Consider the following 22354-nt stretch of genomic DNA (forward strand, 5'->3'; position numbering starts at 1 on the left):
AAGGAAGCCTCACCTGAACTAATGAGAGTGGCCTTGCCTTGAATGAGGGTGTGGTGCAAGAGGAAATCAATTGGTTTCTGAGCCAGAAACCCAGGGCTAGTCATTTCCCAATGGTTCAGAAAGTCACAGGGAGAAGACCCACAGGAAGACCTTGTTTTGTCATCATCCCCCTTCTGGAAATGTCTACCCAAAATGTATACAAGTCTGGGCAACTTGGTAAGGTTCAAAGTTTACAGTCCTCCTTTTGAGTGCCTGGTTTCATCTTTACCACCTTTAAGCCCTTTCTCTGTAGTTCCTGCCCCTCCACTAATGCGCAGCGGCTCCCAGATAGGCTACTAACAATCAGTCAGAAAGGGTGGCTAGGGCTTGCTGCACTCCAGTCAGAAGCAGGCACTCACCTCTTCATCTTCCTCCTCATCCTCTCGAAGAACCATGTCCAGGATGTTTCCTTTGATCTTGAAGTCTCGTGAGGTGCTGAGCTTCATGTGCTGCATGAGGTTCACCTGTGACAGAGTGGCAAGCAGGGGCATATTTTCCTGCTGCTAGGCCCCACCCAGGCAGCCTGAGCCATTTGTGCTGGGCCCCTGGCCGCTCCTTCAGCCCCTACTTAGCGTGGGCACGCACCCACTTCACCTGTTCTCTGTCAGTCTCCTGCGTGAGGTTTGGATTCAGGCCATCAGATCAGAAATGGCCACGGACCGATCCCCCATTGCAGCTGTGCTGCTTCAGCCTGCCAGGTCCCCTCACAGGGTAAACAAATGGTAGACAAGACGCAGCAGGTTTACCTTGGACTTCTTAGAAAGGTGGATGAGAAACTTTTCATACTGTTCAATGGCAAAGATGAGATTAGGGATTGGCTTGGTTTCCCGAAGAACTCTGGCCTACAGGGCAAAGAAGAGAAGACCACCTCAATTTTAGGTTCAAGGGTTTCTGAAGTTGTCCTCTGAAGCTGTCAGTAGCAGAACTGCTCAAGGCTTTGGGGGAAAGCCAGTCTGTCTGCCAATCAAATTCAGTCTTACTTATATACCAGTAATCTTTTTGGCAGTTCACTCTCATCCAAGGACCTAAATGCCATTTACAGTCCCAAGCATTTGTTGTTACCTAGAGCCTGGCTGAGGGAAGGATCATTTGTACAAACTTGCTTGCCCCTCTGACTTGATGTTCTTAAACGCTGAGCTGACTCTGCACTACCTCTGTTTCCTCTCTCTAGTCTGCATGTGAATTTGCACTGGGGAATTATCTATCTTTCTCCCAGTCTGAATTGTAACTTGCAGATCCTTCCAAACCTTTCTTATGCTTATAGATGTATTTCTCTATTTAAAGAAAAATCCACAAATGAGGACACTGTTCTCAACTTTTTTTTTTTTACATTATCTTGGAGATAATTCTATATCTGAACATTTCAATTTTTTTTTCATGTCTACAAAGTATTCTACAGTATTAACATACTATAACCCATTTAGCTGGTCCTCTATTAGTGGGTATCTTAGTTTTTCCAGTATTTCACTCTTACAAACAACATTGCTAGGACCATCCTATACACAGGCTTTTACAATTTACATCCTAAAAGTGGAGTTGTTGCATTAAAGAATGTGTGTGTGTGTCTGTATCTCCTAAAATTCGGCAGTACTCATTTTCTCCTCTGCCAGCAGAGTACCAGAGAACCCACTTCCCTGTACCTTCACCAACAATTACACACCCTTTAGGGAGCACCTTTTGCACTCACTAACTTTTCCTAGAACAATTCCTTCCCAATGGGTATGTTAACCTATTTCTATTTTTAAAGAAAGAGCTCAAGATTTTCTGGTGCTTCCTGAATAAAGCATATGTTTTTTTGGTTCAGAGGAAAAAGATGTTCCATCTGAACATAAAATTCATGAGCTGAGAAGCAGCTATATACACATTTTTGTCACAGCTTTATTGAGGTATAATCCACATACCATACAATTTACCCATTTACATTGTACAGTTCAGTGGGTTTTTTTTAGTATATTCAGAGTTGTGCAACCATCAATTTTAGAACATTTTCATCCCCCTAAAGAAATCCTACACCCATTTTAGCAGGGACCTCCAGTCTCCAACCCCCCAGCTCTAGGCAACCACTAGTCTACTTTTTGTCACTTTAGATTTGCCTACTGTGGACATTTCATATAAATGGAATCATATATAGCCTTTTTGTGACTGATTTCTTTCGCTTAACATAATGTTCAAGGTTTGCTGGCAACCACATTTAATGCTCAGCGTCAGCAGCTTACCATGGCTGTAGCAACAGCAGCACTTTTCTCCTTCTTTTCTCCTGTATATGTTAGGCTCTTACTCTTCTTGTTCTAAAGAAGTAGAAACAAATTCTCTCATTCCTGAAGATTTTTCTGTAAAGCCAGGTTAGTGGTAATTTTCTAGGAAGGTGATTACAGCAGAGTATGGGGACTCTTAAGGGGATCAAGTCTGGGTGAAGAGATTATCCTGCCACAGATGGTGGAAGACGGAGAACACTGGGACACTAATAATCCTTGGATATTTTTCTACTTTTGTTGCTGGGAGATTTACAATCTTGCTCTTGGGATTAGCACATGGAAGTGAGGGCAGGACCAACTGTTACTGGACCAGGCCAGCCAAGCGACTGGTGAGGTACAGAAGGATGGTTAAAATGGGGACTGTCAGATGGTAACAGGAATAGGTATTTTCCTACTGGGCAGTTGGCTAAAAGGGTCTCATAAAGGACAGGAGGCTGGAGAGGCTGTTCCTGGGGTCTGCAGTCTTTCCACTCAGGCAATTGCCAGATGTGTCTTACGTGCCATGTGGTTACATGCTCGAGAAGGTTAAGAGTCAACAGGAACACTTACTTCCCTTTGTTGTAGATAATCAGAGAATAAAGAGCTCCCGGAGAAAGGAAGAACTATTAAAGAACGGGAAGCAAGAAGTACAGGATTCTGATAAGGCAGAAGAAAATCAAGACTGAGTCAGGAGAGACTGAGGAGAAAAACCACCCACGCGTGAGGTACACAAAACAGGGACCTTTACCTGAAAGAGTTCTGTGCCTTCCAGGGATGGAACGTACCATGCTCCCTGGGACAAGTAAGAGAGTGAAAAACAGAGACCTGAAAATGGAGAGAAATTATACCACGAGAGCCAGCGAGAGGCAGGAGGCTTGGTCCATGTGACATGTTCTCGAAAATAAGGAATGGTAGGGATCCAGAGGGGCTAGTGTGAAGAAATCTAGTTTTAGCCCTGGAAGGCAGGGTATAGGATGGTGATGGCAGAGGGTGAAGCCCTTTTAAGGGAGGGCAGGGCAGCAGACATGGGTAGAGCTCCTGTGACCAACTGGGAAGTGAGCCATCTTTCTAGAGGTTGTACCCAAGATGGGACTATTGAAACTCCCCAGATCAACTCTGTTCACTGCCCATTCCTGATTCAGGTAGGACTAAAATTGTAGCCAAAAGAGAAGCATCTTTTAAAGGTGTACAGTTCTGAGCAGGATGCTAAGGGTTTTAGAGCAATGGCTTTCACTTTTTCTTCCCATTGAAATCCAAGGCTGTGGAAAAAAAGAAAGGGCTGTAAGAGAATAAGTAGCTCTCTCAAAGATGTGGCAAATGCAATCCTGATTTCTAGACAAGAGTTGGAGTTAATGGAACCATAGCCTCTTGCCTAGGGTTACTCATTAAGTACATCTCACAAAGTCAGAAAAAAATGTTTGCCTGAGGATCACCTGACTTGTCAGTAAGGCTTTAACTCAAATGTAGATGGGGAAGGGGGAAAATATCCAGGGAATACCTAAACTGGTTTTTCTATAATCTAGAAAAAAGAACAGTAGTTTAGGAGGTGCCTGGTGATTTGCAGAAGAAAATGCTTGAGAATGGAGTCAGAAACCCAAAAACCCTCCAACATTGTACATGTCAATGAATATCAAGTATTATTCTAGAGGGGCTGGCAAACTATAGCCCATAGGCCAAATCCGGCCCACTGCTTGTTTTTGAAAATTAAGTTTTACTGGAACACAGCCATGCTCATTCAATTGTATGTTGTCTATGGCTGCTTTTATGCTACCACTACAGAGGTGAATAATGACAGTGACCGTATGGCCTGGAAAACCTAAGACATTTACTCTCTGGCCCTTTACAGAAAAAGTTTGCTGACCCCTGTTGTGGAGTCAAACTTTCTCAAGTTCAAGTTTCAGTTCTGCCTCTTAATGAGCTACCTGTCCTTGGCATTCACCTCTCTAATCTTCCATCACTTACATGGAGCTAACTACTGATCACAAAGTGTAGTAAGGATGGATGAAGTGATGCATGAAAAGAGCTTAACACAACACCAGGCAAGGGTTGCAGAGAACCAGGTAAGGGTTCTCTAAATGTTAGCTGTTATAAAATGAACAAGGTCTTATACAGTGTTTCCCAAGCTGTCCTTCAGAGAATGCTATTCTGAAAAATTAGTAATATTTGTTTATTAAGAAAACAAAAGTTCTTGAATAGGTTTGAAAACTGCTACTGAACATTATTGTTGGACCTCTCAGCAACTTTAGTATGCTAATGGATACCATGAATCTCGAAGGTGAGAAATATGTACAAGTATTTCTCACAGAATCCTTTTTTTTGAGAACTGTCTCAGTCAATACAGCATACTTTGAAATATGGCCTTATAGGCATCATTAAGACCTGGAGATGGGGAACTCAAAACCTGACTTTAGGATGGAGGGATATATGCTCTACACAGACAAGAGATTTGTTTGAAAGAATGGCACCCATGTGAAAATTTATGAGCATGAGGGTTGAGAAGGCATGCCAGCAAGTATTTGCGTGACATAAAAGGAGAGGATCAGACATAACAGCTTGATGAGAGGAGGCTATAGACTGGCCAGACAGAAAACAGATGATATATTCCTGACCCAGATCACAAAACGGGTACGAAGGCAAGGCAATAGAGAACCTCAACTATCAGCACACTACTGAAAACTCCTTTCACTAAACTGAGATGACAGGCCACTTGGTCACTCAAGGGGAGGGGAGGAGGCACCCTTAATACACATTATGAGGCAAGTTATGGAGAGGAATGTGTTGTGCCCGTATACAATGCAGAGGCAGAAAACAAGTGGGCATTACTATCAAAGTGGTCATAATCCACTGCTTTAACAACTGGTTCTGGACGCTTGGCTGGGGCTGACCCATTAGTGGACATTCTCTGACTCTTCAGAGATCGCTAACAGCCCTGCAATACTCTAACTGCAGTGACTGAGTAGGCTTGGGAGACAGTAGGTCTCCCATCACTTCACATGTTTAAGCCCGTGGTTCTCAACCAGGGGCGATTTTGCCTCTCAAAGACATATGACAATTTCTCGAGACAGTTTGGTTGTCACACTAGAGGACTGCTACTGGTATCTGGTAGACAGAGACCAGGGATGCTGCTATAAATATCCCAAAGTGCACAAGACAGGCCCCACAACAAAGAATTATCTGGCCCAAAATGTCAATAATGCAGAGGTTAAAAAACGCTGGTTTAAACCAACAGTAAAGGGGACTCAAGTATTGCAAGAATCTGATGGTATTTGAGACCAGATGACATTGAGAAGAAAAGAGTTCTGGGCAAATGACAGAAAATCCTCTCCAGTCCCTGAAAATGCTGCTGTCTCTCACACACTGTGCCATCTGATCTCAGCCCTACTTCACGGGCCTGCTGCTGCTTTACTCACCTTCCCAAAGGATGCCCAATGGCATGGATTTGGAATCACCCAGAAACAAACCAAGTCGCTGAGCCCAAGCATGCTTGTTCCTTCCTTGCTCCAAATGCAAGCATATCAAATGCCTGTCTCTCCAAATTAAACAACTTTTTTGGGTATTACTAAAGATTTCCTTGCTGGAAAGACTTCAAGCCTTGGCTTGGTCTCAAATGGGCACCTTTTGCTTATGGTAAGTAGGGAAGAAACTACATATACTCAGGACAGGTGGCCAAGCAGTCCACCAGGAACATAAGAAGTCCTTTCTTACTTGAAGATCTATTTTGTACTGACTCTGAGTCACTTACCTGTACGTAAGAAATGAAAGAATAGCACAGTGGGGTCAGATGAGAACCTGACAGCTTCACCTGCAGCAAAGGAGAAGGAAACCAATGTAACTGTAGGAATAAAATGCTTCCCCCATTCCTAGGAAAGGCATTCTCAACTCACCAGCTTTTCCATATTCTTTGGAATTCCTCCGGAGCTCTGACACACCTGGAGATACTAACCAAAGATTCCTAGATTTAGCATACCATCCTATATAAGTGTCCCAAGAAACTACAGGTGACTCAGTGAACTAACAGAGTGTGACTCATCACTCTGGAGAGGGAAAAGAAAATAAGCTGCTGTATTCATGGAGAATCCTAGACACAAGGCTTCCTTTTTCCCCTCCTCAAGGCTCCTGCGCTTCCCAGACCATGGGCAATGAAGCGTTTCTGTTTCTGACTTGTTCAACTCATTGCTTTAAAAATCTTTCAGGCTGATAGTCCCTGCATCTAGAAAACCCATGACTTTGCTGTTTTTCCTTTAGAAAATGAAAATAAAGAGAAAAGACTCAGTATTTCCATTACAGAAGCTTAGTAGCCACACCATGTAGCCAGAACTACACCTTTTCAGAGATGTCTGCACTGTTGTTTGGGTACACTGTGGGGTGGCCTACCATCCTTCTTGGGTTGACTATGCTTTTCTAAGTATTTAATATGGATCATTGCTAAAATGAGAACTAAATTACTTAATTCCTATCACCTTCTGAATGTCTGCTGAGGACCAAAATATTTCAAGTGCAAGGAAAGAGTTTCTTATTAACAAATACTAAGAAGCATTAACTTAAACTCAGGGCAGAGTATGCTTTGTATTTTTTAAAAATAAAGTTCCTCCCCACCCTAGTACCTGACCTGTAAGGCATTTAACACCTACTTGTTAAAGGGATGAAAGAAGGAATAACACATTTTTAGTGCCAGACTGGTTTGAAACAGTCTAATTTAGTGTGCAATATGGACTCAGATTGAATTCTCTAACTATACATTAGGTCTTAGAAGGCATTTGTAGAGGCATTCACTCTCAGTCAGGTGCTGCATACTCCTATGCCAAGGAAATAAGGGCCTCTAAAAGGAGGTTTAGAATTATGCCATGAACTCATTTTCTCCTGGCTTGTGGAGACTCCTGCCACCTACTGACCAAACCGGAATCAAACCATGACTTGCAAAGATGCAGGCAAGCGCTCCGTCCAGGTGCATTCTGCAGCACTGGGCTGCTGCCTTGGCCTCGTCTCCTGGCTGGTGGGGGCAGACTGGGGGTGGTGACCCTGAATATCTCTCACATACTCACATATCTGACGAGTGCTGTAAGAATGGTGTACATTTTGCAAAGGTCCTTTAACAAAGTGTCCACACAGCTGCCCGACGGCAGGGCTGTCTGCACCAGCTCGTGGAAAAATGTAAGTAGAGTTCCCAGTTGCATGATGATGGCTTTCTCAATGGGATGATTTGGTAGGGTTGCCTGAGATGAGGCCTCTTCTGAAGGGAAATGAAATTGCACATTCAAACCCAACTGGCCTTATTTTCTAGATGAAGTGAAGGAGATTTAGAAATCAACTAGACACCATTAACTAGGAAGTCTGTAGGGAAAATGAGCATGTAATTCATCACGCAGAGTGAATCAATAACCTTGCTGTCATAAGCCACACAGGTGTGTCTTTCATCACATTAGAAATCCAGCTCAAACAAACAAACTGAGCTCAGGCATCCACTTCTATGCAGTAGTCCTACTTGGATTTTGGTTGACTTTGCTCTCATCACAATTCCTGGAACCCCACCCTGAGCTCATCTTACCTGATACAATTTCTTGGCTCACTTGTCCCTTAAGCCTGGTGATTAGCCAGTCCACTTCTTCTAGGACCTTCTCAGCCTGACTCAGAACAAGTAACTGTGAAAGGAAAGAATGCCTGGCATGGCTCACGGCACACAACTACTAGTGTAATATAATAACCATGGCCACCTGCAGGTGGGTTACAGGCCTCAGGACACAAGCCACTATAATTTACTCTGCACATGGAACAAAATGCAAAGAATGACAAGGCTATTTCCCATGGCTTGGGGAGCAACACTTACACAGACTGTAGGGGCAGCTGTTCTCAAATTCACCATCGCAAAGTGGTTTGTTTTCTCTACCTCCACATCCTGGGGAGGGAAAGAGAGGTGAGATGTAACGACAGGACGGCTGTTCCCCTGACCTCTATCCCCACTCAGAATGTTGTATTGAAGGCTCACTGCAGTACCTGGTCTATGTCTCCAAGATGCCCGTGGATATCCTGGGACAAGTCACGTAGCAGGATGACGGGACTCTTATACAAGACATGGAGGCTGAAGAGCAAATTCATCAAGCCCTTGCAAAATGAGGCATCCTCTAGGAGTAGAAAGGAAAGAAAATTGAAAGGTAAGTTATAATCCAGTTAGTCCTTCGGAGGGAGGGACTAACTACCCAGAACATGTATCTTGTCGTGTCTCAGGTACAATATCCCAGTGCTGCACACATTCCAACCAAGGCAGCTCTCCCACAAGACTGCACAAAGAAAAGGAGACGTTTGCCTTTACTAGTCACTATCACTATGAAACCAGCACATGACTAAGAAACAGAACATTACCAGCACCCCAGAGACCCCCATCACCCAACCAAGGAAACTGCTATCCTGACTTCTAACCTCACATCTAGTTTTGTCTGACTTTGAACTTTATCTAAAGGGAATCATACAGTAAGTACACTTTGTGTCTGGCTTCTTTTGTTCAACATTATGTTTGTGAGATTCCCCCACAGTGTGTGTCAGTGTAGTCTGTTCATTCTCATCGCTGTACAGTATTCCACTGTGTGTACATCACGATTCCTTTATCCATTCCACTGCTCATGAGTATTTGTATTTATTTTAGCGTATTAAAACACTGCTGCTGTAAGAATTCTTCCACCTATTTCTGCCGGGAGTGGACTTGCTGGATCGTAAGCATATGTTTAATTTTAGTAGTTAGATCATGCCAAACCATTTTCCAGAGCGGTTATACCAACTTACACCTCCACCAGCAGTGAATGAGAAGTCCAACTACTCTATACTCTCATCAACACTTGGTACGGGTATTGTGTCGTTTTTAATTTTGGCCACTCTGGTCAATGTGTAATTTTCTAAATGCTGTTTGGTAACGATGATTTTTATATAAAGCCTAAAAGAAAACATGGCAGGAAACTTACCCCGGCTGTATTCCTTGCAAATCTTAGACGTCCAGGATAACATCTGCACAAACTAGAGATCATTCGGATATTAAAGAAATATGCCAAAAGACAGATCTACAGGTTGTCAGACTGGAAGAGCCCTAGACCTTTCCAAATTTAAGCAAATCACCTGCCAAAACATGTGCTTGGATCTAAAGTGGTAATCTACTAAGTAAAAATAAGTCCAAAATTATGTAAAGAATTACTGATACTTTTTTCTCATAATGTAGCATATGACTTAATTCTCAAAGTCTATGCCCTCATTGCGGGCCAAAGGTCCTGGGGTCTGCGTCTGGGCTCTTACCCCCTTGAGTTTCCTCTGCTCCTACTACCATGGTCTAGGGTGAAAGCTCCTTTTTTCTTCCTTCCCATGCCCCACACTCTCCAGACTTGAGACATCTTTAAGGATATTAGGCTAATAGAGAGGTGTAGGAAAGTAAGATCCTGGCCATAAAGATAGCAGAATTAGCTTTTAGGAGCCAAGAGGTTAGAAGGGAGTGGGGGGTAAAAAAAAAGGAAAAAGAAAACAGGCAAAATACCCAGACAGAGTTTTTTTAGGTAGGCAGAGGAGGCTAAGGTCTTGGGACAGCAGGGTGCTGCATTCCCAGATACACACTCAGCTTTCTGCTTCAGCATTTCTTTGGGACAGGATTTCAGCCACAAGGGCAGTGAAAAGCAGTGACACTTAAGTGCAAAAAGACCAGAAAGAATTCACTTTTTGATCTGTTAGGGAAAAAGATAAATTCAGAGGCTAACTGAAAGCTCTCTGTGAACTGACATAAAAAAATCTCCAGAATACAGTTTCAACTGTAATCAATAAATAAAGCAGGATGCTGAACAAGCTTTTGTGTGAAAAGGGGTAGATTCAGGAATAGGAATCTATATTCGTATTTGCTTGTACAGGAATAAGGGAATTCTTGAAGAATACATAAGAAAGTAATAAAAAGGTATTTACTTATTTGTAGGAGAAGAAGTGAACAGAAGCAGGACATGGATAGAAGGAAGATTATTTATTATAAATCTTTTTATCATTTCTGGTTTTCAAATCCTAAGACTTTATTACTCATTTGAAATTAAATTTAAAAAAATTTTAAACAGACTACCTGAAGTTACAGTGGTGTGGGTACATAGTAAAAATTAAATTAAAATTTTCCTGTATATATTAGCCTTTCCAAATCCATTTATTTTTTCCTCAAATGTCCCCCTGCCCCAATTCTCTGTCCCTGTGTTTCTTTCCTAGTCGTCTGCTCTTTGCAGCAAAAGTAGCCATATGAAAAGATGAAGCTGAAAGTAAAATGGGGATGCAGTGTTTGGATTTAGATGAGTAGCAAAAGTGAGTAGCAAAAGGGACTTTCTTTGGGCTACCTGGAAGTAGGACAACAGGAAAATCAGGTCTGTTTTTCAGCCTCCAACACCATAATACCCTCAGGCTGTGGTCTCCCAGACTAGCTCCTCCTGAAGTGAGGGTTCACATGAGGAGCCTTGTACCCCAGGGCTCCAACTTGTCCACCTCACACATCAGGAGTAGATGTGGTAGGAGGGAGCACACAGCCCTAGGCTCTCAAGGAGGCTCTTTATTTCCCATAGGGAAATTGCCCCTGAATGGAACAGACCCACAAAACGTGGCCCTTCTCTTATTCTATGTGTGTGAACGCTCATGCGGGCACACAATTCTATGTATATGAGTACACACCTACATACATATACATACAACCTATCTGGGCAGAGTTGTTTGTGCTTTGGGACTGTAGTCATGCTTTCTGACTTAACCACCTTTTGTTGAATTTCCCCCAAACTCAGTACCAGCCAATCTTGCTGAGACAGCCAAGTGCTGAATGTCAGCTACCTTCTTGATAATTAACATACTTTCATCTTAGAAAACACCAAGAGTAAGGGAAAACACAGGTTAAGAAGGTCGAAGGCAGCAAAGATAAACAAGTTTTTTTCTATAGTGCTTACTGTTTACCCTTGACCATAGCCAAACAAACAAAAGCAGTTATGTTCTTGCCCCGTCTGGCTGCATATAATTATTCATGGTAGAAACACTATGTAGGAAAGGGTACATCTTATTGATCTTATATTAACTCAGAAGCATAATTAAATATGTCATTTAAAATAAGCGAGACTTGGAGAGGACATTCAGATACATACTTTAAGATGCAATCCTCTGCCTTCTGAGGGATGCTGGGTGGGACTGAACGAGCGGGACTTGTACCTGAGGGGAGGAGGGCTCCAGCAGCTTGGACAAGTTGGAAAGAACAGTGACTAGTAGGAGGGCTTCTTTGCTATTAAAGTCTTCCTCTTGGCTGCTAAGTAAATTCAACAAGGACCTCTGAGAAAGGAAAGTATACACAGAAACATTAGCAGACATGTTACCCTCAGGGAGATCTAGTCAGAGATTCCTAAGGCTGGGAACAAAAACTATTCAAAGCTACCAAAATCCAAGAGGATAAAATCTGAAAATAAACCTGGATTGAACAGGTAGTTTCCTGCCCTGTTTTTGATCATAAATCTGACTGTTCTCTTGAAAACCATGGACTCCTTCTTCAACCCCTTGCCAAATTAGGAATGAATGGTGCACCCATTTTGGGGTGGCTCACAGCTCCCCGAAGCCCATCCACTGACCTCAGGCTTAGGCCACGCCCCAGCTGTAGCATGGCCGACATCCCTTCCCTGTTTTCCTTTCTCTATTCCTTCTCACCACCTGAAATACGCCCTGTGTTGTCCACCAGTCTCTTCCTCACAACAGTGTAAGCCCTGCAAGGGTAGGGATTTTGACCCTTTGTTCCCTGCTGTATCCCTAGCACCTGGAACAGTCCCTGACACACAGTGGGAACTTTAAAATTATTTGTTAAATAAAGAAGTCCTCTGGGGTAGCAGATCCTGGTATTGTGACAACTACTGGTTAGAAACGAATAGGCTTCATTGTCCAGTCTTTATGCAATCTCACAAAGCCAAACCACACCACAGACACAAAAACAAAACATAACCTCCATACCTTAACAGCCTCCTGGCAATCTCTTTATGTCAACTCATACACTCATTCTTAGAGGTAGTGAGTGCCAGAGGTTGGGGTGGCTTAACACACACCCTCCCTAGGATCTTTTTTACTTTTTTTTCTTGGGAAGGATTTGCCCTGAGCTAACATCTGCTGCCAATCTTCCTTTTTTTTTCCCCCTCCATGAAGCCCCAGTACATAGTTGTATATGCTAGTTTTAGGTCCTTTTAGTTCTTCAAGGTGAGCCACCACCACAGCATGGCTACTGGCAGAAGAGTGGTGTGGTTCTGGGCCCTGGAATTGAACCAGGGCTGCTGAAGAAGAGTGCACCAAACTTAACCATGAGGCTATCAGGGCTGGCTGCCTAGAATCTTTCTATTTATTTATTTTTGGGGGAGGAAGACTGCCCTGAGCTAACATATATGGCAATCTTCTGCTGTTTTGTATGTGGAACACTGCCACAGCATGGCTTGATGAGTGGTGTGTAGGTCCGCACTCAGGATCTGAACCTGCAAACCCTGGGCCACCAAAGTGGCGCCAACTTAACCACTATGCCACTGGGCCAGCCCCACTAGAATCTTTTTAAATGCATTATTTTCCACTCTAAGAGCTATTTCCTATTGTTTGGATAATGACCTAGAAAAACACTCCTGTCCTACTAGTTCACTCTCTGCCCACTCTTACAGCTGCCCGTGCTAACAGTCCCTTTGCAAGGACCCTCAGGCAAGTACAGCAGCTTCCCAGGGCTACTCACCTGGAACTGCCGGATCTGGAATGCTGCCCTTTCATTGACACTGACTTCCACCTCTTCTCCCTCCTTATCTGTGACATCTAGGAAAAGAAAAGAAATCAATCTTCTTTGAAAAGGACTTATGCTTTTTTTTGGCTTTTAATAGCTAAAATTTTAGAAGGCCAAAAAAGTCTGGAGGCAGATTTAAATATATTCCTAACATTCTGCAATTTCTTAATACTACATTCCATTTTCCAGTCACTAATTGCAGTTAGGTGTAATCCAATAAGTGCTAATTCTGAATCCACTAGATGTCACTCCTTAGCAACATCAGGACTCTTCTCAGGTGTCCTGTGGTAGGTTAACAAATAGAATCAAGAGGCTTGATGTTAAGAAAGAGAAACTCAGATCAAGCCAATTTATCAGAGTTGAAATGCCCACCCAGAGCCCCGAGGAACTGATGGATCCTGGGCTGATAGAACTGCTGCACGGCACTGAAGATCTTCTGCAAGCCCTCCAAGCACAGCAGTGAGATGCTCTTTCCTTTCTCTTTCTTTCCTGACTCTTCCACTGAAGTAGGAATGGAAGTGTACCTCCAAAGCAAGACCCTGAAGAAGGGAAAAGTAAGTTTATTTTTAAAGTCAGTTTCACTGAAGTACAACTTACACACAGTAAAATTCACACCCTGTGAATGTACACTTCTATGAATTTTGACAAACTTGCAGTTGTGTAATCATCCCCACAACCAAGACACTTTCATCACCCCAGAAGTCCCCTTGTGCTCCGCTGTAGTCAATTTTCTCCCCCTCATTTTCCAAGCAATCACTGATCTGATTCCTGTCACTGTGGTTTTATTATTTACAAAATATCATATAAAAATGGTATCATTCAGTGTGTAGCCTTTTGAGTCTGGTTTTGTTAACTCGACAAGCATATGCTCTGGAGTTCACCTATGTTCAGCATTTATCAGTAGTTTTTCCTATTTTATTGCTAAGTTGTACTCCCTTGTATGGATGTACCACCATTCGTCCACTCACCAATTTATCCATCCACTCGTTGATGGACTTCTGGGTTGTTTCTAGATTTTGCTATTACCAATAAAGCTGCTATATATAAACCATTATATGCACATCTGCTTTCATTTCTTTTGGGTAAATATCTAAGAGTGGAATGAGTAGATCTTATGGTAGGTGTGTGCTTAACTTTTTAAGAAACTGCCAAACTGTTTTCCAAAGTGGTTGTACCATTTACATTCCCAACAACAGTGTATAAGAGTTCACATTCCTCTACATCCATGACAACACTTTGGTATGGTCAATCTTTTTACTTTTAGGCATTCTAATAGGTGTTTAGTGATATCTCATTGTGATTTTAATTTGCATTTACCTAAAGACTAATTATGTTGACCATCCTTTTGTGTCCTTATTTGTCATCTATATCTTCTTCAGTAAAGTGTTCAAATATTTTACTCATTTTTTAATTCTGTTGTTTTCTTATTAACAAGTTTAAGAGTTCTTTATGTACTCTGGTTACCAGTCCTTCATCAGACAGGTATTTTGCAAATATTTTCTCCTAATCGGTAACTTGTCTTTTAATTTCCTTAAGAGAGTTTTTCAAAGAGCAGAGTTAAAACTTTTAAGTATACATTGTTCTCCTAGTGTTATCCCTAAGAAACCTTTACCTAAAACAAGGTCATAAAAGATTTTTGTTTTCCTCTAGATTTTTTACAATTTTTGGTTTTACACTTGTGTCTCTGATCCATTTCAAGTTAATTTTTTGTATATGACATGAGGAATGGATAAAGCTTCATTTTTTGCATATCGACGTCCAATTGTTTCAAAACCATTTTGTTGAAAAGACTCTTTCTCCATTGCATAACCTGGCGCCTTTGTCAAAAATCAAATGCCCAGTTTCGTGTGGATCAATTTCTCAACTATATACTCTGTTCCACTGATTCTACCAATACCACACTATCTAAAATTCAGCAACTTCATAGTAAGACTTGAAATCAAATAGTATGAGTCATCTAACTTTGTTTTTTTATTTCAAACTTGTTTTAGTTATTCTATGTCCTTTACTGTTCCACATAAATTTTTGAATCATCTTGTTAAAACCTACAATAAACCTTGACAGGATTTTGATTGGGATTGTGTTGAATCTATGGATCAATTTGAGAAGAATTCACACCTTGACAATACTGAATCTTCCAATTCATGGACACTGTATACCTTTCCATTTACTTGGGACTCCTTTGATTTCTCTCATTAATGTTTCTTAGTTTTCATCACAAATCTTGCACGTTTGTTAGATTTATCACTAAGCAGTTCAAGTTTTGTGATGCTATGGTAAATGGTACTGTTTTTTAAATTTAAATTTCTAATTGTTTACTACTAGTATATAAATAAAAATATTAACCTTGTATCCTGCAACCTTGCTAAACTTACTTAATAGATCTAGTAGCTTTTCTTTTTATTCTTTGGAATTTTTATGAGAATAATTATGTCTATAAAGACAGTGTTATTTCTTCCTTCCCAATCTGGATGCCTTTTCTTTCTTTTTCATGCCTTACTGCACTGGCTACTGTGCTGTGCTGGACCTCCAGTACAATGTTGAACAGTAGTGGTGAGGGCAATGTGGGGAAAACATTGTCTTTCTTCATTAAGTATGATGTTAATTAGAGGTTTTTTATAGATTTCCTTTATCAGACTGAGAAAATTCTCTGTTATTCCTTGTTTGCTGGGAGATCTCACCATGGTTTATGCGGAATTTTTATTTCCTATATCTATTGAGATGATCATATGGTTTTCCCTTTAGTCTGTTGATATGGTGAATTACATTGACTGATTTACCAATTTTGAGCCAACTTTGCATCCCTGAGAAAAGTTCCATTTAATTATGATACATTATCCTTCTTATAATTTGTTGGGCTGAATTTGCTAATATTTTTTACATCTATATTCATGAGGGAAATTGGTCTGTAGTTTTCTTAAAATGTCTTTGGCTGGGTTTGGTATCAGGCTAATTTACACTGACCTCAAAAAACAAGCTGGGACATCATGTTCCCTCCTTTTCTATTTTCTGGAGGAGTTTGCATAAATTGGTAATACTTCTTCCTTAAATGTTTGGTAGAATTCACCAGTGAAGACATCTAGGTCTGGAATTTTCATTGATGGAAAATTTGGCACCATAAATTCAATTTCTTTATTTGAGATAGGATCATTCAGGTTAGCTATTTCTTCTTGAGTAGACTTTCAAGAAATGTGTCCATTTAAGTTACCAGGTTTGTTGGCATAAAGTTGTTGACATTCTCTTATTATCAATTTTTAATGTCTGTAGAATCAGTAGTGATATCCCCTCTTCCTCATACCTGATATTTTTCATTTGTGTCTTCTCTCTTTTCCTGATCAGCCTGGCTAAGGTTTATTAAATTTATTGATCTCAAAGAACTAGCTTTTGGTTTCATTCATTTTCTCTATTGTTACTCTTTATTTTCAATGGTTCTACTTTGGTCTTTATTATTTCCTTCCTTCTGCTTACTTTCATTTTAAGCTGCTCTTCTTTTTCTATTTTTTTTAAAAATTTATTTTTATTATTTATTTATTTATTTATTTATTTTGGATGTACATCATATTTCAAATTCTGTGTACATCATGTTCACCACCCGAAAACTAATTACAGTCCATCCCCTCAGATGTGAGCCTAATCACCCCTTTTACCCTCCCGTCTTCCCGCTGCCCCAATGGTAACCACCAATCCAATCTCCAATGCTATGTGTTTTTTTGTCGTCGTTTTTGTATTCTTTTTCTATTTTCTTAATGTGGAAGCTTAAAGATTTGAGATTTTTTTTTCTAATACAATCACTGATTATTCTACATTTCTACCTAGACACTGCTTTAGCTGAATCATACAAGTTTTAATATGTTGTGTGTTCATTTTCATTCTGTTCAAGATATTTTCTAATTTCTGACTTTCTACTTTGACTATGGGTTATTTAGAAATGCATTTAATTTCCAAATATATGGCGATTATCCAGATATTCCTGGTATTGCTTTCTTAAGTTTAATTCGATCGTGGTCAGAGAACATACTGATTTCTATTTTTAAAATTTGCTAAATTTGTTTTATGGCCCCAAATATGGTCCAAAAAGCATGTGTATTTTGAAACTGTTGTAGAGTGTTCTATAAGTGTCAAGTAAGGCTGGATGATAGTGTTGTTTAAGTCATCTACGTCCTTCCTGATTTTCTGTCTACTAATTCCATTGATTACTGAAACAGGTAGATTATTTTTTGTGCACTTCTCCTTCAGTTCTATCAGTTTTTGTTTCACGTATTTTGAAGCTCTGTTGTTAGGTACATATACATTTAAAATTATGTCTCCTTGATTAATTATTTAGTCATTATGTAACACTCCTCCTTGTTCCTGGTAATAGATTAACATTTTATATGTGACTAACAATCCACACCAAAGCAGGACTAGAAAAAAGACCCAATATTAGTAACTGCACTTTCACTCTTAGGGCACGCCCAACTTCACCTTCACCCCGCCTGCAGTTTCCTCTCTTAGAGACTCCACACCAAGTGGAACAAGTTTCTGTGGGTGAGAGTGGCTTACCGAGTTATGTCACAGAGGTTCTGAAAGATCTTCTCTGGGTTTTGGCCATCAGGACCACTCACATGCCCTGTTTCCTTTAGTTGCTGTACCTTCTGCAAAGCCACACTCACCGCGTAGCGCATAAACTCATTGCTGGACCTTAAGACAGACAGGCTCTCTTCGTGACTTTGGGTACTGTCCCTAGAGAGAAAAAAAAAGAGATTCCTTTACTGCTCTTGGGATCTGGAGTTAGGCTTTCTAGGGCCTGTTCAGAACAGCAGCACCAGCAAGCTCTGAACAACAGACTCTGGGCAGACCACGCCAGAGTCATTGCCATGGCTGCCCTTCTACAATTACCATTCTCAGTGTTACCTCATTTTCCCCCCTCCTCTAATTCTTTTACTTGGATAAAATTTAAATGTCAGTCTTAGTTTTCTTTAGGGTTTTTTTTGTTGTTTCTTTGGTTTTTCAATTCAGGTTTTTCTTTCTTCCCTTTTTATCTGTTATAGGCATATCTCATTTTATTGCACTTCACAGATATTGTGTTTCTTAACAAGACTTTCCACCAGCAAAAAGATCATGACTTGGGGGCTGGCTCCGTGGCCGAGTGGTTAAGTTCGTGCGCTTCGCTGCAGGCAGCCCAGTGTTTCATTGGTTTGAATCCTGGGTGCGGACATGGCACTGCTCATCAAACCATGCTGAGGCAGCGTCCCACATGCCACAACTAGAAGGACCCACAATGAAGAATATACAACTATGTACCAGGGGGGCTTTGGGGAAAAAAAGGAAAAAATAAAATCTTAAAAAAAAAAAAAAAAAAGATCATGACTTGCTGAAGGCTCAGGCAATGGTTAGCATTTTTTAGCAAGAAAGAATTTTTGTTTTAAAAATTTTATTTTTCCTTTTTCTCCCCAAAGGCCCCTGGTACATAGTTGTATATTTTCAGTTGTGGGTCCTTCTAGTTGTGGCATGTGGGATGCCACCTCAGCGTGGCTTGATGAGTGGTGCCATGTCTGCGCCCAGGATCTGAACCAGCAAAATGCTGGGCCGCCGAAGTGGAGCGCATGAACTTAACCACTTGGCCACAGGGCCAGCCCCAAGAAAGAATTTTGTAATTGTGGTATGTACATTGTTTTTTCAGACACAATGTTATTATACACTTAATAGATTACATACAGTAGAAATATAACTTTTATATGCACTGGGAAACCAAAAACTTTGTGTGGCTCACTTTACTGTGATATTTGCTTTACTGCAGTGGTCTGGGACTGAGCCTGCAATGTCTCCAAGGTACGCCTGTATGGTGTTCAAGCTACCCAGGGAGATTTCCTTAACCACCTTGTTGGAATTCATCCCTAGCTTTTCATTCATTAGTCCACCGTTTCAGATTTTTTCTTTAATAATTCAAGGTACCTCTTTAGAATGGCTACCTAGGATTGTCCAAACTTTCATTTCAAGAAACTTAGAAACCTCCTGGCTTATTTCTTACGGTATATACAGTTACTATATACTGTATATACTGTATACTATATACAGGCGTTACTATCTTCGCTGTGCTGCTGTCTTAAGCACTCTATTAGAACCTTACCTGAAAAGAGCAGTGAGAAGATCAGACACAAACTTCAGGGACAAAAAACTATCATTTGTTTTGTTGGCTGCTTTAGTTTTGCCTTTACCAGCTTTTTCATTAAGGATGTCAGAGAGTTTCTTGTAACACATAAATAAGCTCAGAACCTCCTCAAACTTATTCTTACTGTGTAAGAGGAAAAAGAGATCACCAAGGACAAGCATCAGAATATTGTGGTTTACTTTCACATACAGTAATAAAGAAATCAAAATGCTTTTTTTTTAATGTCATATTTTCAACATCACATAACAAATAAATGGATCTTCATTAGTGTAACACTCCCAGGTCACACCCATCCATCGGGTCATTTTTTTTTCCCTCTCTTATTTATACCAGTCGATGCAGAGCATGAAAGTTCAATACTACCACCAATAAAAATTTCTCTATTAAAATCAGTAGTTCTTGAGGCCAGGGTCTGAGGAACTGTGAACAAGTTAAAGCCTGCTAGAGGGACAACATTCACTGGCCTGTCTGGCATATACTTTGGAGTTCTTTGGTAGAAAGAACATAGTTTGGTCTTAGGGCATCTAAGAGATAGTGACACGGTCTGTGGTCTGTTCGATACCTAGCATATTGTTAGAGTTTAAAAAATATCCATATCAAATGGACTATTCATCAAACTACAAGTAGAGTCGCAGCAATACCTTACCTGAAATTACTTATGGAGAAATTATATTCTATGAGAACCTCACAAACTCCCATCACAAGAAAAGCACAGATACTATTTTTGATGCCAACACCAGTGCTCTGAGAAAAATCTGCTGATTTATCCTAAGAGACATGAGATAAAAATTAATAAGCCATTAAAAACCTCCATTATTCAACACAGTTCAGACTTAGCAATTACCAGTTCAAAGTCCTCTAGTTCACTCTTTATCATTCTGTTAGTAATGGACTCCAACATATCATCCAAGTCTTGGTAGAACCCTTCTTCCTCCTCCTCTTCTTCCTGCTGGAGGGGCATCACTCTACTTTTATACCAGGCCAAACAGTGCTGAATACAACACAGCAGATAATCCTGTAGGAAAAAATAATAATTAAACATTCTTTAGTGTTAAAGGATAACCTATGAAGCTGCTGATAATCAACAAATAATCCTTATCTATAAGGCTAAAGTAACTTAATCAACAGCACAAATTAAGTCAATCTGAATTAATAAAACTGGAAAAAAAATAATTGAACTAACAGGGGCATTGTTTTCTGGCCTTTCCCAAAGGAACTGTCTTCATAAGTAGCTGACACCTCAGAACACGACATCAGATCTGCTGTCCCTGATGTGGTACAAACACCATGGAGCCTGGTTATGAAGTTAAATCCTCTCTAGCTCCTCTGAGTCCCAGAGGCTATTCTAAAGATAGCGGTTTATGTTTAGGGAGGCTTTGGGAGACCGACATAGCATCTCCGAACCAGGCTGAGGACATCTCACGGCACAGAAGGCCCATTATGAACACAGGATATGACAACTGAAAGACCACCCCCTTCCCCTGCCTTGAGTTCTAAGTCAGCTGGGGTGGGAGAGGCTCAGTTTTTTTCTCTTCCCTGTCTTTCTGAGGCTAGACAACAAGAACAGAAAACCAACCTGTCCTAGTTCCTCTGAAGATTCAACAGAGCACCAATTCTAGCTCAGCCTAAATCATATACTCCCTCCAGACTAATGAAGCAGGCCCCCTGGGTTCATTTGCTTCTAAGTGATCTCCCTCCCCCAATTCTAAAGTATATTTATTTAGTGTATATAATCAAAGAGGCATAAATGAGAGAGAAAATGCTCCTTGGGAGAAGTGGTGGATGCCTTGACTTAGTCAAGCACTGACACAGAGACATCTTACCAACAGACCCAAGGTGATGATGACTCAGAAAAGATAACAGGGTAGATTTAAGAGTAAAAATTCATTTGGGAGTAGCAGAAAGCAAGCTTACCAGGGAAAGCTCAAGGTACATCTTTCTGAAGATTTTACTTAACAGTAAAAATAATGGTTATAGGAGGAATAAAACTCTTACCAGTGGTTCCTGTAGAGAGATCTGATCTCCTTGCGTCAGAATACAAGCTTCTAATTTGAGAGGAGGCAGCACATCAGATTGTGGCTCGTAGAACTGTTTTAACTGTGTACGGTAAGGAAAAAAGACATCATGGCTCATGAATGCTTTCACTTTTTTAATTTGTCAGGCTAGTGGTACCTTTAATGTCTAATGTATTCTAAAACATACTTCCCAACTGCCCAAAGAACAATGCAGCAAAATCTGTGTTGCTTTGGCTTGCCCACATCCTTTGTCCTTGCTTTAGGCATTGTACTGATTGAGATCTCCTTTCCTATTCCACCTCCATTACCTCTCCTACAAAACATCATACTCTCTCACACCAATTCCTCAATCTGCACAGGCCATCAGCATTTTCACTATAACTTGATGGTTAAGAATACAGGCTCTCGAGTCAGACTGGCTGAGTCCAAAATCCCAGTACTACCACTTATTAATGGTTTTGACAAAGGTACCCATGCCTTGGTTCCTCATCTGTGAAATGAGGGTATTACTAATATAAACATAGAAGGCTGTTATAAGCATTAAATATGCCAATCCATGGAAAGGGCTTCAAACACTATTTGGCACATGACAGAGCTCAAAAAAAGGGTAAATTATAATTTTTCTCCTTCTTACTTTTGGAGTTTGCAGAATTTTACTGGTCCACATACTAACCTGAGTTGCTCTATGTCTTCAGCCATAATTTTCAATTCTTATTAAATGCGCAAATGTAGATGGGCTGATCATTACAGTTTGAAAGATACAAGATAGCTAACAGGATATAAATTTTACATAGGATCAGGCCCAAGCCCATTGAAAAGCTTTTAATGAACAGTACAGGACCTTCCAATAGTCTACACATCTGAGACCTTAATTCCAAATGGAGCTTCTTCAGCAGAATTATCACGGAGCAATGGCATAAAAAGGGGAGACAGAAAGAGAGAACTTCCATTTATAGCAAAATGGTGGACTAGGGGTCTAGAGAAACCCTCCTGGTAAAGAACAATAGAAAACATTGCATTAAAAATTTTATATAGATCTATTTGTTTACTAAATAGCTAAGACAATAGAAAAATAAGAGAATTCCTTAGTGGTCTGCATATGTGAGAAAATGTTATAAACGCATGAATCTTAGCAAATAAATGAACA

General features: G+C 40.6%; 1 protein-coding gene across 10 annotated transcripts in view; it reads right to left on the reverse strand.

The window, feature by feature from the left end:
• Positions 1-22354, reverse strand: part of FANCI (FA complementation group I) — a 90569-nt gene that overhangs the window by 1337 nt on the left and 66878 nt on the right. For 6 of the 10 annotated variants that reach the window (XM_070617844.1, XM_070617828.1, XM_070617901.1 and 3 more), the window contains 18 exons: positions 21188-21289; positions 20037-20207; positions 19839-19960; positions 19151-19315; positions 17584-17763; positions 13414-13580; positions 12997-13073; positions 11460-11576; positions 9224-9275; positions 8265-8392; positions 8098-8166; positions 7819-7912; positions 7316-7503; positions 6158-6211; positions 6016-6075; positions 2256-2327; positions 786-881; positions 399-503 (listed from right to left, as the gene is read on the reverse strand). In XM_070617844.1, coding sequence (XP_070473945.1) covers positions 399-503; positions 786-881; positions 2256-2327; positions 6016-6075; positions 6158-6211; positions 7316-7503; positions 7819-7912; positions 8098-8166; positions 8265-8392; positions 9224-9275; positions 11460-11576; positions 12997-13073; positions 13414-13580; positions 17584-17763; positions 19151-19315; positions 19839-19960; positions 20037-20207; positions 21188-21289 — 2019 coding nt within the window. The remainder of the gene's footprint in view (positions 1-398; positions 504-785; positions 882-2255; positions 2328-6015; positions 6076-6157; positions 6212-7315; positions 7504-7818; positions 7913-8097; positions 8167-8264; positions 8393-9223; positions 9276-11459; positions 11577-12996; positions 13074-13413; positions 13581-17583; positions 17764-19150; positions 19316-19838; positions 19961-20036; positions 20208-21187; positions 21290-22354) is intronic. The other 4 variants (XM_070617875.1, XM_070617865.1, XM_070617882.1 and 1 more) reach the window with 1 other exon arrangement.

This window comes from Equus przewalskii, chromosome 1 (genome assembly GCF_037783145.1).
Source record: "Equus przewalskii isolate Varuska chromosome 1, EquPr2, whole genome shotgun sequence".
Classification (NCBI taxonomy): domain Eukaryota; kingdom Metazoa; phylum Chordata; class Mammalia; order Perissodactyla; family Equidae; genus Equus; species Equus przewalskii.